At 44.7% G+C, this 14,119-nt stretch overlaps 1 protein-coding gene across 5 annotated transcripts in view; it reads left to right on the forward strand.

The window, feature by feature from the left end:
- TNIK (TRAF2 and NCK interacting kinase) overlaps positions 1–14,119 on the forward strand; it is a 326,006-nt gene that overhangs the window by 253,140 nt on the left and 58,747 nt on the right. For all 5 annotated transcript variants that reach the window (XM_056850315.1, XM_056850320.1, XM_056850318.1 and 2 more), the window contains one exon: positions 10,633–10,797. In XM_056850315.1, the coding sequence (XP_056706293.1) occupies positions 10,633–10,797 (165 nt within the window). The remainder of the gene's footprint in view (positions 1–10,632; positions 10,798–14,119) is intronic.

Below are 14,119 nucleotides of genomic sequence, written 5' to 3' on the forward strand. Positions count from 1 at the left end.
GATGCAAAGCCACCCCCACCCCCCCAGAGAAAGTCCAAGCACATGGAAGAAGAGGGGTAATTTAAACAGTACACTTGGAAACAGGGATGAGAGACAGTACAGAACCAACACTATGGTGGCAGCTGCCACCAAAGCAACTTTATTTTAATCTGCACAACCAATCAGATCTTCAGTGGTCAATCAGAACATAAGAAAGGCCATGCTGGATCAGACCAAAGCCCATCAGGTCCAGTAGTCTGTACACAGTGGCCCAACCAGGTGCCTCTAGGAAGGTCACAGACAAGACGACTGCAGCAGCATTATCCTGCCTGTGTTCCAAAGCACCTAATACAATAGGCATGCCCCTCTGATCCTGATGAGAATAGGCATGCATCATGACTTGTATCCATTTTTACTAGCAGCCATGGATAGCCCTCTCCTCCATGAACATGTCCACTCCCCTCTTAAAGCCATTCAAGTTGGCCATGCCAATGCTGGGCAAGAGCTCCATCTGGCCCCACCCAATTTCTGAAAACATTTGGTGGGCACCAGGGAAAGCATCAGTGGGCACCACCATGCCCACAGGAACCACATTGGGGACTGCTGAGGCAGATGGCCTCTTGGACTCATCTTGCAGTGCTGCTTTTACTTCCTCTGCACCAGCTTGTAAAAGGAAAAGGCTTGTGAGCAGATGCTGAGTGACCTTCCTGTCGCCGTTGAGTTAGAGCAGCCGGCTTCTCTGCATCTGTGGATTGGGACCAGAGCTTTCAGAGCCAGCCTGAATTCTCCTCTTGCTCTTGGTATCGACTAAGAATGGTGGAGGTTTGCCAATTACATGCTGTTTATGTAATTAACAAAAATGCATGTTTTAATAGTTTAATTTCTGTAATCCTGCTTCCCCAGGTACACGTGCTATCTCTTAATAACCTGCCCGTTATTCCAGCTAAGCAGAACCACATCCCCAAACAACCGATGCCCTTCTATGTTGGCAAAGGCGCAGCTCCGCAGTCCAAGTCTAAGGCGGTTTCTAACGTGTCCATGCTGAACGATAAACAAAACCCACACGTACTAGACCCTCACAGGAAGGAGCTGTTGGCCTCTGCCCAATTGTTGCCCGTTATTACAATTTCCATGCCGCAAGAAGAGCGAAAGAGGCGACCAGATTTGGCAAACTCTGGCACCCGACTTGATGTTTTCCGACAGCGACGAAGAAAGGATGACAACTTGTTATATCTCAAAGGATCTCGGTCTCAAGGGTGCAGTCCTGAAAGGCAGCCAAAATTAGAGACCAAGTGCTTTTCTTCTCCTCACATCCCAGCAGGAAAGCCACCCTTGCCTCCCCCTAAAGTCAAAATGAACTTCCAAGAGTACAGTGGGCAAAAGGGAAGGACGCACCTTCCCTCTTATTTGTTCCCATACGTCATTTCTCCCTCAAGAAGTGCTCCATCTCTGTCAGCGCATGATAACCGAGACCTACACATTTCTATCCCAACAAGAAATGTGAAGGTTCGAGGTTATCAGAAGAAGGACCATGCATCTTTGGAGAGCCTTCTAGATCATAATCCACTCCCTACTGGAATGCTTCAGGCACCAGTAAAGGGGAAGATGATGGGAAGGAGCATGGACGAGCTGCACACTCCTTCTGTGGGTTTTTCTCCATGTAGATCTCAACTGAATGGTTCTGTCTTGGAGCCTCTGTCTTCTAGCATTCTCTCATCATCTTTAAATGTGCTTTCGTTTTCTTCCAACTCAGATCTGATTCATTCTTCTTACGCTTGCCGCAGTAAATCTCCTTCTGGCACCGCTCTGCAGGTGACTCCGGGATCATTTTCTAGCTCCTCCTATGCTTCCTCCAAACCTTTCCCTCAAGTATCTAATGCCAAAAGGGCTTCAGGTTTGCAGGTAAATAATTATCTGTTTCTATCATCAAGTGCTCCTAACCTGCGAGATACCTGACGGCATCACTTTCATCCACTTCCAGTGGGTTAATTCTTCCAGTTTTCTAATTAACTGTGCTATTCTTGCCATCGTGGGGCTTGTTAAATGGGGTTTATGCTACAGTTAATAGCACAAGCAGGGAATCTGATGCAATTCTGCTTTTGAATAAGTAAATGCAAGCTACCTGGATGGTTGGAACGTTGTTTCCGGTGTCAACTCACTGAAGTGCTTTTAAGAAAGAGAAGTTGATTCGTGGCACTGCGATATTTTTGTCAATTAAAATTGACTGAAGAGCCAGGTGGGACATGCTGAGCTTGTTAGAGAAAAAGTGGAGTAAAAAAAATGGACAGATAAATAGGCGGAAATTGATAGAAATTAATTGGTTAGATTAGATTAGTATTTTTTTTTAAAAAAAACTTTTAAAATCACTCATGAAGACTGTTCCAATTAGTGGAATGTAAGACTAATAAAACTGGCTGTTGAGATATAACACAGGAGGATAGCACCATCTTAGAAGTCTTCTAGCCCGTGCACAGGAGGAAACACCTAAGATGGTGATTCAACTCAAGATCATCGAAAAACAGATAATATATTTTTCCCTTCAGAAATATTGGTTTTTTTCATGTGCAAATTTATGCAGATTTAATCTGACTAATCAAGTAAAAGAGAGCCCTGTGGCGCAGAGTGGTAAACTGCAGTACTGCAGTCAAAAGCTCTGCTCACAACCTGAGTTCAATCCCTACGGAAGTCGGTTTCAGGTAGCCAGCTCAAGGTTGACTCATCCTTCCATCCTTCCGAGGTCGGTAAAATGAGTACCCAGCTTGCTGGGAGTAAAGTGTGGGGAAGGCAATGGCAAACCACCCCACAAACATAGTCTGCCTAGTAAACATCGGGATGTGACGTCACCCCATGGGTCAGGAATGACCCGGTGCTTGTACAGGGGATTACCTTTACCTTTAATCAAGTAAAACCTATAGGATTTGTTAATCAACTAAGATAAGTTTAATTGAGTAACAGCCATGACACGTTCCTTTCCCTGCCATGTCAAGTATATTCAGGCCTTCATTTTTGAAGATCCCAAAATACTTCATTCTCAATATGATGGACCATCATTCATTGCTATTTTTAAAATAATGTACGCTTGCTGCACAAAATTCAGACGGAAATTTGTCTCTGCTCTTGTTGGTGGAAGTGGCATGAAGCAAATGTGCTAATGTAGAACTAGCTGGCAAAATTCAAATGGGAAAAGCTTCAGATCCACGACCCAAAGAAGGTCAGGTGCACCTAAGGGGATTTTTTTACAAAATATTTAAAAGGGAGTAGGAAGATTCAAATTACGAAATAAGTTACCCATCTAAGCAAGAGACATCAGAAAAGGACTTCCACTTCGGCTGTACCACCCAGGTTTTTTTTTTCAGGCATCTAATTGGGTTTGTAACTGGATCTGTGTGTGTGTGTGTAAAGTGCCTTTAAGTCGCAGCTGACTTACGGCGACCCCTTTTGGGGTTTTCACAGCAAGAGACTAACAGAGGTGGTTTGCCAGTGCCTTCCTCTGCACAGCAACCCTGGTATTCCTCGGTGGTCTCCCATCCAAATACTAACCAGGGCTGACACTGCTTAGCTTCTGAGACCTGTCGAGATCAGGCTAGCCTGGGGCATCCAGGTCAGGGTCTAGCCGTATTTAAAATAATGAGTGCTTCGCTGGATCTAGCCGTATTTAAAATAACCAGTGGTTCGCTAATAATCTCGGCTCTGGGGCCCATTGATCCATGCATGCTCAGTTTTGCGGTGAAACCCTAATTTACGAGATCATATACTAGTGGAAGTGGCATGAAGCAAATGTGCTAATATATGATCAGCTGGTATGAAAAGGTGTGGCCAGATCTGTTATTATTTGAAACTGTGCAAGTTCCTTTCCTGGAGAGGAACTTCCAGATGACAGCGGTGCTGGAGTTGAAGAGCTTCCGCTTGTGTTTCCAGTTGCAACTGAGATTGTTCCCTGTTGTTTCACCTCATAAATAAAAGCTAAACTGGTTTTAAGTCAAGTGTGATTTGTTGAGTCGCTTGGTTGAGAAGACCTTGAATTGTTCTTAAACCTGGGCGAAATTTTTGGAAAGTACCAAAGATGCTGCTTATACAGAAAGCATCATACGGGGTGCTCCTCAGATGGAAATCACCTCATTGATAACCCATAACTAAGGGACACGGGGTCAAAGCCATATCTACGAGGGAACAGCTCCAGTTGCACACATGGATCCTAGAACTGTGGTGACATTAGGGTTGCCAACCTTCAGGTACTAGCTGGAGATCTTCTGCTATTACAATGGATCTCCAGCCGACAGAGATCAGTTCACCTGGAGAAAATGGGCGCTTTGGCAATTGGACTCTATGGCGTTGAAGTCCCTCTCCTACCCAAACTCCGCCCTCCTCAGGCTCCACCCCAAAAACCTCCCGCCGGTGGCAAAGAGGGACCTGGTAACCCTAAGTGACATCAGTGCATTTCTTGAGGCAGACTTTCAAAACAGTAGGCCCAAGTGTCTGTTAGGTAAAAACAACTATTAAAAGCTAACACATTAGTGCCTCCCATGCCACATTTCTTCATCATATTTTTTTCCTTAATCTACTTCACATTCTTAGTTGGCTGTTAGTGAGTTATGCACGTTGGTTTTGGCAAGAGAGTTTCCACTTGACCATCCTTTGGCCTCGACATGTTCTGGAATTTCTTGGAGGTCTGTTGAAGTAAACCTGTCACATGTTGCACTACATGCTACTATTTATGTGGACTCATCTTAGCTTCAAATAAATACTGTTTGTATTTTTGTGTCTTTCAACTCTCCTTAAGGCCATGTTTAGGAAGTGACCCTCAATACCCCAGGATAGTTGATAGAAGGGCCAAACTGCTCAATATGATTTTGAATGGACCAGGTTCAGGATACTGCACATCCAGCTTTAAAATGGGATAAATGTCTGATGTTTTTACTCAGGAAAATGGCAGGGGGAGCAGGAGCCCCTCCTTACCTTATGCCATGGTCCCCAACCAAATTTGGCCTCTACAGACTTTCAAAAAGCCATTTCGTGGGTGCAGGGAAAGAGGGTTGTTAAAGTTTGTAATTCATAGGGGGAGGGTGGGCTAGAAGTACGGAAAATAAATAAATAAATAAATAAATAGTTTGGCCCTAAGATTCATTTGTCAGAGGTGCAGTTTAAAGCTCTATCCTGTACCAAATGAAAGATAAAGCCAAATGAAATGTCCTTGGCTGAGCTTAACATTGTGCAGGAGAATCATCCTTAAAATTTTGCCTAGTCTCTGGTGTTAAACTTGCCATTTTGGAAGCCCCTGCTGGGTCAGTCATGAAATCTCTTCCACATCGGGTTCATTCAGCAACAAAATGGCTGCGACTGGCTCAGTGATGTCGCCATACTCAACGGTTATTTTAATCTTCTCATGTGATAGTTTGCTGCCAAAGAAGTTTTGACCCACACGTAGAAATCTTGGATTCTGTCCCAGAGTACACTTCACTAATGTGTTGTCATTTAGAGGTCTTCTTCAAACACAAATTGTAGTAAAGTGCCAAATTCCTGCAGCGCAGGGTAAAATTTACCACAGATATTTTGTGAAGTACTAATCACAGCGCAAAGCCTTTACTGTTATGGACTGGTGGCATGTTTTGTCACACAGTCGATGTGTAATGTGTTATAAGGAAATACGTTTAGAACCAAATAACTTAGTTTTCCTTGGTGAGTCTGTGTGAAGCAGATGGTATCAGAGACTCAAGACGTTACTCAGAGACCACCCCTACTTAGCAGCGGAAATAAGCTCAGGGGACGAACAGGAGAGTTATTTGTCTTCTCTGACAAACTGTTCTGTTTTTCCCCTCTTGAGTCAGATTTGGCTGCATTCAGACATAAGTAACACACTCCTCAGTTTGTTCACGAGGAAGGATGGGCACGGTCAATTCTGGAGATGGCATGATCCCTTCCCTGTTGGGTGCAGAGCAGAGACTAAAGATTTCCTGGTTTTAGAGATGAACATTTGTGGTCGTGATGTCCAACTTGGGGCACTTCAACAAATTACAGTTGCTTCATATCTAAAAACGGTTATTTTAAACCAGGGTTAATCTGAATTTAAGGATCCTGATTTCTAGATGGGAAACTGCAGTTTGTAACAGCACCCTAACTATGACATGACAACACATTGGGTTGGATCAAGACTACATTTTCTGCTAATGGGAGGTGCACCCATCAGTGGAACAGAACTTTCTTCCCTTTCCTTCCGCTGCAGCCACTTTACCTCACCCAAATGCTGCTCTGGGGGGATGGGGGACATTCAGGAATGACGTGGGGGGGGGGACAAGAAGGGGGAATTGGCTGAAATTACACTTCCCCTTCTCAGTGGAAAATTTAGTCTGGATCCAACCCATTGTACTCAGACTAAAGATTTCGTGGTTTATTTTTCAATCATGACTCCATGTGAGAGGAGAATGAAGAAGAGTTGGTTTTTATACCTCGTGGCGCAGAGTGGTAAGCTGCAGTATTGCAAAAGCTCTGCTCATGACCTGAGTTTGTTCCTGACAAAGTCGGTTTCAGATAGCCGGCTCAAGGTTGACTCAGCCTTCCATCCTTCCGAGGTTGGTAAAATGAGTATCCAGCTTGCTGGGGGTAAAGGGAAGATGACTGGGGAAGACACTGGCGAACCACACCATAAACAGTCTGCCTAGTAAACATCGGGATGTGATGTCACCCCATGGGTCAGGAATGATCCGGTGCTTGCACAGGGGACTACCTTTACCTTTTTTTAAGGAGTCTCAAAGCGGCTTACCATCGGCTTCCCTTCCCCCCCCCCAACAGACACTTTGTGAGGCAGGTGGGACTGAGAGAGTTCTGAGAGAACTGTGACTAGCCCAAGGTCACCCAGCAGGCTTCATGTGGAGGAGTGGGGAAACCAACCCGGTTCACCAGATTAGAGTCCGTCGCTCATGTGGAGTAGGAAGGAATGAAACCTGGCTCTCCAGATTAGAGTCCACCGCTCCTAATCACTACACCGCAGTGAGCATGGGGAGCAATAGAATAAGCCAGGCTTGTTTTCATCTGATTGGTTCAGGACGCCTTAGTCATTCATCTTGGTGACCTTGCAGAACAAGGAAACAATCTGCACCTCATTAGAGCTCTGTATCTTCTTTGAGCTGCTGCTTGAGGGCCTGTGTTGTGTTTCAGTTTTCTTGCTTTTTTGGGTGTGTGTGCGAGAGAGATGTTTTCTCCTCAGTGCTCCTGTTCCGACAGGACAGATGCTCACTACCGTGTTGTTTTAGTGCTCAGCAGAACTGATGGAGCCACAGATTCAGCAGAACTGTTCAGTGTTTTGCTCTTCTGAGTTTATTATGGATCTTGGGGGGGGGGGAACTAAGTGATACAACCCCAAAATGTGAAATGTTTCTTTTGTTTTGGCTTTGAAACCTCCCTTTTAGAACAAGAGCTCCACCAACATCTGGTAAGCATTCACTAGATAGGAGTGGGTATACTGGTATACACAGATAAATTGGAGTTCTCTTCAAATGAAGGCCTGGCATCTTCATTTGTATCTATAATTTGTGGGATTACATTTTGTTTGCATCGCTTAGGGTTGCCAACCTCCAGGTGGGGCCTGGAGATCCCAGAGTTACAACTGATCCCCAGACTACAGAGATCAGCTCCCCTGGAGCAAACATTTGCTTTGGAGGGTGTTCTCTATGGCATTATGCCGCATTGAAGTCCCTCCCCTCCCCAGGCTTCACCCCCAAATCTTCAGGAATTTCTCAGCCCAGAGTTGGCTTCCCTAAGATTGTGAGATGAGTGATTCACTTCTTTGATATCTCTACATCAGCATACCATCTTCTAATCTAGATAGTTGTCAGTTCTGGTCTTATCCTTTCCTTTTCCTTCCAAACTCCCATGACCCATAGGTCTTGAGTAGTTAACAGGGAGTTTTTTTAAAAAATTATTTCTTTAAGGAAAATATGGTGGAGAGGTACTTGGCCACCCCCAATGTTATACTTGGATCTCTATCCACAAGCAAAAAGGGGACTATTTTATCATTTGTTACTGTGGCAGGTAATTTCATTAAAGCAGGAGTGATCCATTGATCACGTTGGAGTTTGAAGCGGGGACACTCCAGGGTTCTGATCTTATTAACTTCATACACGAGCAAGTTGTCTACTTGCAGCCATGCTCACAGCTGTTTGAAATCTTGCTAAAGCGTTTGTCCTTCATGACATCATAAGAGGTAAGATTCCTCCTGGGATGAAGATTGCAAGCAGTGGCTTCTCCAACACCCCCCCCCCCGACCAGTGCATCCCAAACTGAGGCTCGCTTCTTTTCTGCATGAAAATCTGAGGCACGCTTCAGGCATTCCCCCAGAGGTGGTTTACTTCAACAGGAGTGGAGTTCATCCTCTGTGTTTCTCAGTGAGTCTCTGTTCTGGGTGGGGCTCATCTAAGTGTAGGTTAATCTCCTGCTGCATCTCTATATCATGGTCGAAGAGAAGAAGTTGTTTGGAAGGGAGTGAAGCCAGACCAGTGACTCGTGCAGAGACGCAACAGATAAACCTCCGCTGTGGATGGGTACTCTGGATTCCCAGTGGTGATAATTACATAATTTATTTCTCTTGGTGAGCTAGATATTCTCTTGTGGCACACGCAGTTCGGGAATTACTGGTCTTACCTCTTGTTGGTTAGGTGGTATCTTCTGGATCCGCATTCCTGCTGCTCGGCTTGCCTTGCTGATACCTAAGGGGGCTTGCTCTTCTTGCTGCCGCTGGTGGGCCCACACGAGATTTCTGGAAGATATGGTTGAGATGCCGCAAATCGCAGCCATCAGTGATCACGGCTTTTATGAAACGGCGTTAAAAATTCATTGTCTTGCCTGTAATTTATAATCTCCTGGAGCGATATAAATTCAGCAATCTGCTTGGGCAGGGCCTGCTTACAAGCCAAGCTGCACACTGCCTGAGGAGACCTGTATAGCCATTTTGTAGGGATTTGAATTGATATTGTAACATTCCAAATTAACCATTAAAAGAAATTTGGATTGAAACAGGGCTTCGCAGGTCACCAGACCCTGGGATCATTTAGCAAAGCCGACACACTTCCTTGTTCACCACGTGTTATAGCTATTAGATTTTGTTTGTTCTTTGGAAAGAGGAAAAGGACTTTCATATTGGGGAATGCATAAATGTATATGGGTTTCTGCTGGGTTAAAAGGGAAAGAAATCAAGGTGGAAAGACTCAGTTACCAATTTTTAAGTATCTTTAAAAAAAAAAAAATTAAACCAAATTAAACAAAAAGTGAAAACCGCTCCATACCTGCCCACTCAAGAATCAGACCTGGAAATAATTTGAAGCAACAACAGTTATACTGCTACTATTACACTACTTTCTATGCATTCAACATTTCATATTAAGCAATTGTGTCATAACTTAGAGACCCAGCTTCCTATTGGGAAGGGCTGTGGCTCAGTGGTAGAGCATCTGCTTGGCATACAGAAGGTCCCAGGTTCAGTCCCCGGCATCTCCAGTTAAAGGGACTAGGCAAGTAGGTGATGTGAAAGACCACTGCCCGTCTGAGTAGACAATACCGACTTCGATGGACCACAGGTCTGATTCAGTATAAGGCAGCTGCATGTGTTCATAGCAGCAAGCAGAAATTTAATGTTGACTGATAATTTGTAAAGCTTTACTGTGGTTTTAGTTAATGAAGTTTAGAAGACCAGCTATAAACTATTTTGGTTAATTGTGCATCACAAGTAATGTTCACACATTATTAAACTGGGTTTTTAAAGTACACATTTCTTTCTACCCACCCTTCCCTTCCAACCCCCAAACCCATGCTGTGTTAGTTGCAGGGTTATATTTACACATCTCAGTCTTTAAATAGGTTTTGTGTCAATTTTTTTTAAAGGGAGACGAATTTCTTTCCCTGCTTTATGTCACAGTAGAGTTATGGTTGCTGTGCTGTTTGGAATATGAAGCTTTTTATTTTCTTTGCATATTGAAAAGTATGCGAGGTACATCCCTCTCTGTTTTAAAGAAATAATATGCCACACAGTGATTGCAAGATTTAGATGTGGGTTTTTTTATTCAGTTCACCCAGCTGCCTGCTTGAATTTTAAGTAATGTGCACAGCACAAAGTCCCGTCCTGTTAAGTTTCGAATGGGGCATTTTTCTCAACATCCATCAATTTCATCTTCTGTGTTTGGCAACCTCTTGTTTAGTCAGTTCTCCCCTGCTTAATTTCTCATTTAATCTGTTCTCACATGCACACTCCTTCACTTGCCTTTCTCCTGTTATATTCAGTATGCCTTTTAATGTTTACTTAACTCTCCCTGCTGATTCTCACTCTCTACCACACTCTAGGAAGCCATACATATCCATTTCTCAATGGATTCTTTGAATGCAATAGATGGATCTAGGGATCTGAATGTACTGTTTCGCCACCAGTTCACTGAATGGGATTTGTAAGCTGAACAATATATTTACTTGCTTTTTGTTTAAAAATGTTCTTTTCGCCAATATGAAAGTCTTGTGGAAGCAAAGCAAGCTCTTGTTTGAGCACTAACTGGTGATTTGAGGGTTGCAGATTAGAAATCTGAGGTGAGAAAATGGCTGTACAGGTTCAGGATACATGCTGGGGATAGAGTCAGAGAACCAGAGCTCACCACTTCTTTTCTCCCATTGCCTCAGGTCGAGGAGCGCTCCAGACTCAACCGGCAGAGTTCTCCAGCGATGCCTCACAAAGTAGCTAACAGGATATCCGATCCAAACCTGCCTCCTCGGTCAGAGTCCTTTAGTATTAGCGGGGTACAGACTGCTCGGACGCCGCCTATGCTCAGACCAGTGGATCCACAGGTATAATAGTGGCTTGTTTTCTTTCCTGGTCATATGCAAACCAAAAAGGACCACCAAAAAGATTCTCATGCAAGGTAGAGTTTACCCGAAGGCACTTGCTACCAAAGAAGTGATCCACACAAACAGAGAGCCAGAGTGGTGTAGTGGTTAACAGCCCATTTCTGAGCTGACAGCGTACACGGACGGCGGGGAAAACTGCAGGGAAGAGTGTTGTGGCTTTTTTGTTTTGTTTAAACGGGACCTTTCGCCCCATAGAGAACAGCGAGGCTGCGTCTGCTAAAAAGCAGGCGCAGCAACGTTGTTCCCTGCGCCGGCATCCTGGCACGAATGGGGACAGGAAGCCACCTAACTGGCAGCTCCTCCCCCTGGCCCGCCCCAGGAACACCCCCCACACCGGTGCAGCCATTGTATGCCGTGTCCTCCACCACGGAGAGGTGGTGGCGGGGCGGGGAACTGTCCTCCCCACCAGCATAAGTGCATGTAATCGTGTGATTACAAGCACTTACGCTGGCAGGGAGGTCACGCCACCTCCTAAAGAGATTTGTGCCGAATCTTAGGAATGGGCTGTAAGAGCAGTAGACTCTCATCTGGAGAACCGGGTTTGATTCCCCACACATCTACATGAGCAGCAGACTCTAATCTGGTGAACCGGGTTGGTTTCTCCACTCGTACACATGAAGCCAGCTGGGTGACCTTGGGCGAGTCACAGTTCTCTCAGAACTCTCAGCCCCACCTACCTCACAAGGTGTCTATTGTGGAGAGGGAAGGGATTGTAAGCCAGTTTGATTCTCCTTAAAGGTAGAGAAAGTCAGCATTGAGAAACCAACTCTTCTTCCTTCTCCTCCTCCCGAGGCAAATAATATATTAAATGCATCACTGAGTAGAATTTGTTTTTTGCTTGATTTGGGCATGCTGAACCAGCCTTGTAAATGTTCATACACAGTCCAGGCTGCTATGTCTTGGTTCTGCAGACTGCTCAAAGATTTTCCTGGGCATTGTGAGGCACAGTGCTGGCACTCTCGTGGTGCCACATGCAGAAATCGCCCAGAAAAGCAACTCGTGTTAATCTTGCAGTGTTTGGGGAAATCACACATTCAAATAAGTAAAACACTTGTTACCCTCTCCCTGCCTTGGGGTTGCCGACTCTGGGTTGGGAAATTCCTGGAGATTTGGGGACAGAGTTTGGGAAGGGTGGAATTTGAGGAAGGGAGGGAGCTTAGCAGGGATTTGATGCCAGGCAGCCCACCCTCTGAAGCTGCCATTTTCTCCAGGGGAACTGATCTTTGTAGTCTAGAGATCAGTCATAACTCTAGAATTCCAGTTCCCACCTGGAGGTTGGCAACCCCACTGTGCCTTAAGGGGTCTAGAGAGTGGGGGTAAGGCAAGCATGTGAGCATGAAGCCTGATTTTCCCTCCTTCCCAGGGAAAAGCAGGGACCAAGTAGCAATTAAACAAGCCTGGGTGGTGGAATAGTATTATCCTGCCTTGAGGTGAACCATGTTGGGGAGACAGGGAAGGTTCAAGCTGAGCTCCTGTACTCTGGTTCAGATATGGAGACTCCATTATATATTTACATCCAGCCTGACAATAAATCTGTGGCCGCTGCTGAATGCTTCTGGGCTATCAAAGTTATGCATTTTTGTGTTACTTTCCTCTAGAGCATCAGTAAAATCAGTTGTTTCTGGGCTTCCTAGAGGCACCTGGTTGGCCACTGTGTGAACAGACTGCTGGACTTGATGGGCCTTGGTCTGATCCAGCATAGCCTTTCATATAGTCTTATGTGCTTAAAATAGGAGTATATCCAAGAGTTTTTTAAAAAATGTGTACACCTCTTAAATAAAGAAACACATATGTCTTTAGAAACATGAGATTATACAGATTCGCTGCATGTCTGTGTCAAATATACATGTGGTGGTAGATCTGGGTTTGCTGCCCTATCATGTGGGAAGCAGCCTTGAGAGGTGAGTTAAAAGGACATAACATGAGTTAGACGAGCAAATAAGAGAGAGAATTTGCATCCTCACTGTTCCTTCGATTCATAACCTGATCACTAGTTCTGTTCCAGATCACCCTTTTCTTCATTTCTTCTGCTGTATAACATATCCTTGTGCCAGTACAATGTTAAACTTAAGCCAATCTCCGCCTGGACGGGTGTTTACCTGGGATTCTCTTGTAAGCATCTCTGAACTTTCTGAAGGAAAACTGAACTTTCGGAAGGAATACTGTGAGAACTCAGTATTTGTTCTTTGTTGGGAGCCGCCAGGTAGATGCTTCCATTTGAAGAGAGATGTTAAGGAATGGTTATGAAACCTTGGTTTGTTCCAGTATGGCAATCTTTCTATCCCAGGGTGGGACCTTTTTCAACCAAACGAACTCAACAGTGCCTGAGAGGCGTTTAGAAAAGCAACTTCCGCCATAATGTTTTTTTCACCTTTTTCCATTCGGTGTACACCATTAACTCACCCTGAAATTAATTACGCAGGAGTCAAATTCTTTTGTTAGGAAGACTCAGAGCAAAAGAAAGCATCATCATATTCAGTGAACCCCACACACTCCTTCCCCTCGCCCCGCCTCTAGTATAATAAGGAGGGATGCTTTGATTTGGAACTTGCATGTGCTGTCTTAGAAGTGGTGTCATGTCTTTCCATGGACAGAACTTAAAAGCTCTGAGGGGAGTATATTATTCTTACGCACAGCAGCCTAGTTTGTGCTACATGTATCTGATCAGACAGTTCCAAAGTTCCCATGTAGCTTTTCAGGTGACTCTGAGCTTCCCCAAAAAGAGTGGTACCCTCAGAAAGGAGAATATCAGATAGCATAAAGAAACACCAACTTTGCAAACAAGTCTGTGTAAATCGGGCATGCCCTGACCAGTATAGTCCAGGCTAGCCTGATCTCGTCAGATATCAGAAGCTAAGCAGGGTTGACCCCGGCAAATATTTGGATGGGAGACCTCCAAGGAATACCAGGGTCGTGACTTGAAGGCAGACAGTGGCAAACCACCTCTGAACATCTCTTGCCTTGAAAACCCCACCAGGGGTCACCATAAGTCAGATGTGACTTGATGGCATTAAAAAAAAATTAACATAGTGATGATGGCCATGTTACCGCAATAAACTAATGCAGAAAGAGTTAACAAACTTTTGCAGTTTCCCAGAGCCTGAAACTCCTGGAAACAGTTCTTTTTCTTCTTTGCATTCCCCCCTCCCCGAAAACAAACCACCAAAACCACCTAGGAAGTTCCATCTCAAACATTGTTAACACCATTAAGGTATTAAAAAGCGTGAAGGAAATCAGGTCTCCTCTATGTTTTCAAGCATAG

Source organism: Euleptes europaea, chromosome 5 (assembly GCF_029931775.1).
Source record: "Euleptes europaea isolate rEulEur1 chromosome 5, rEulEur1.hap1, whole genome shotgun sequence".
NCBI lineage: Eukaryota > Metazoa > Chordata > Lepidosauria > Squamata > Sphaerodactylidae > Euleptes > Euleptes europaea.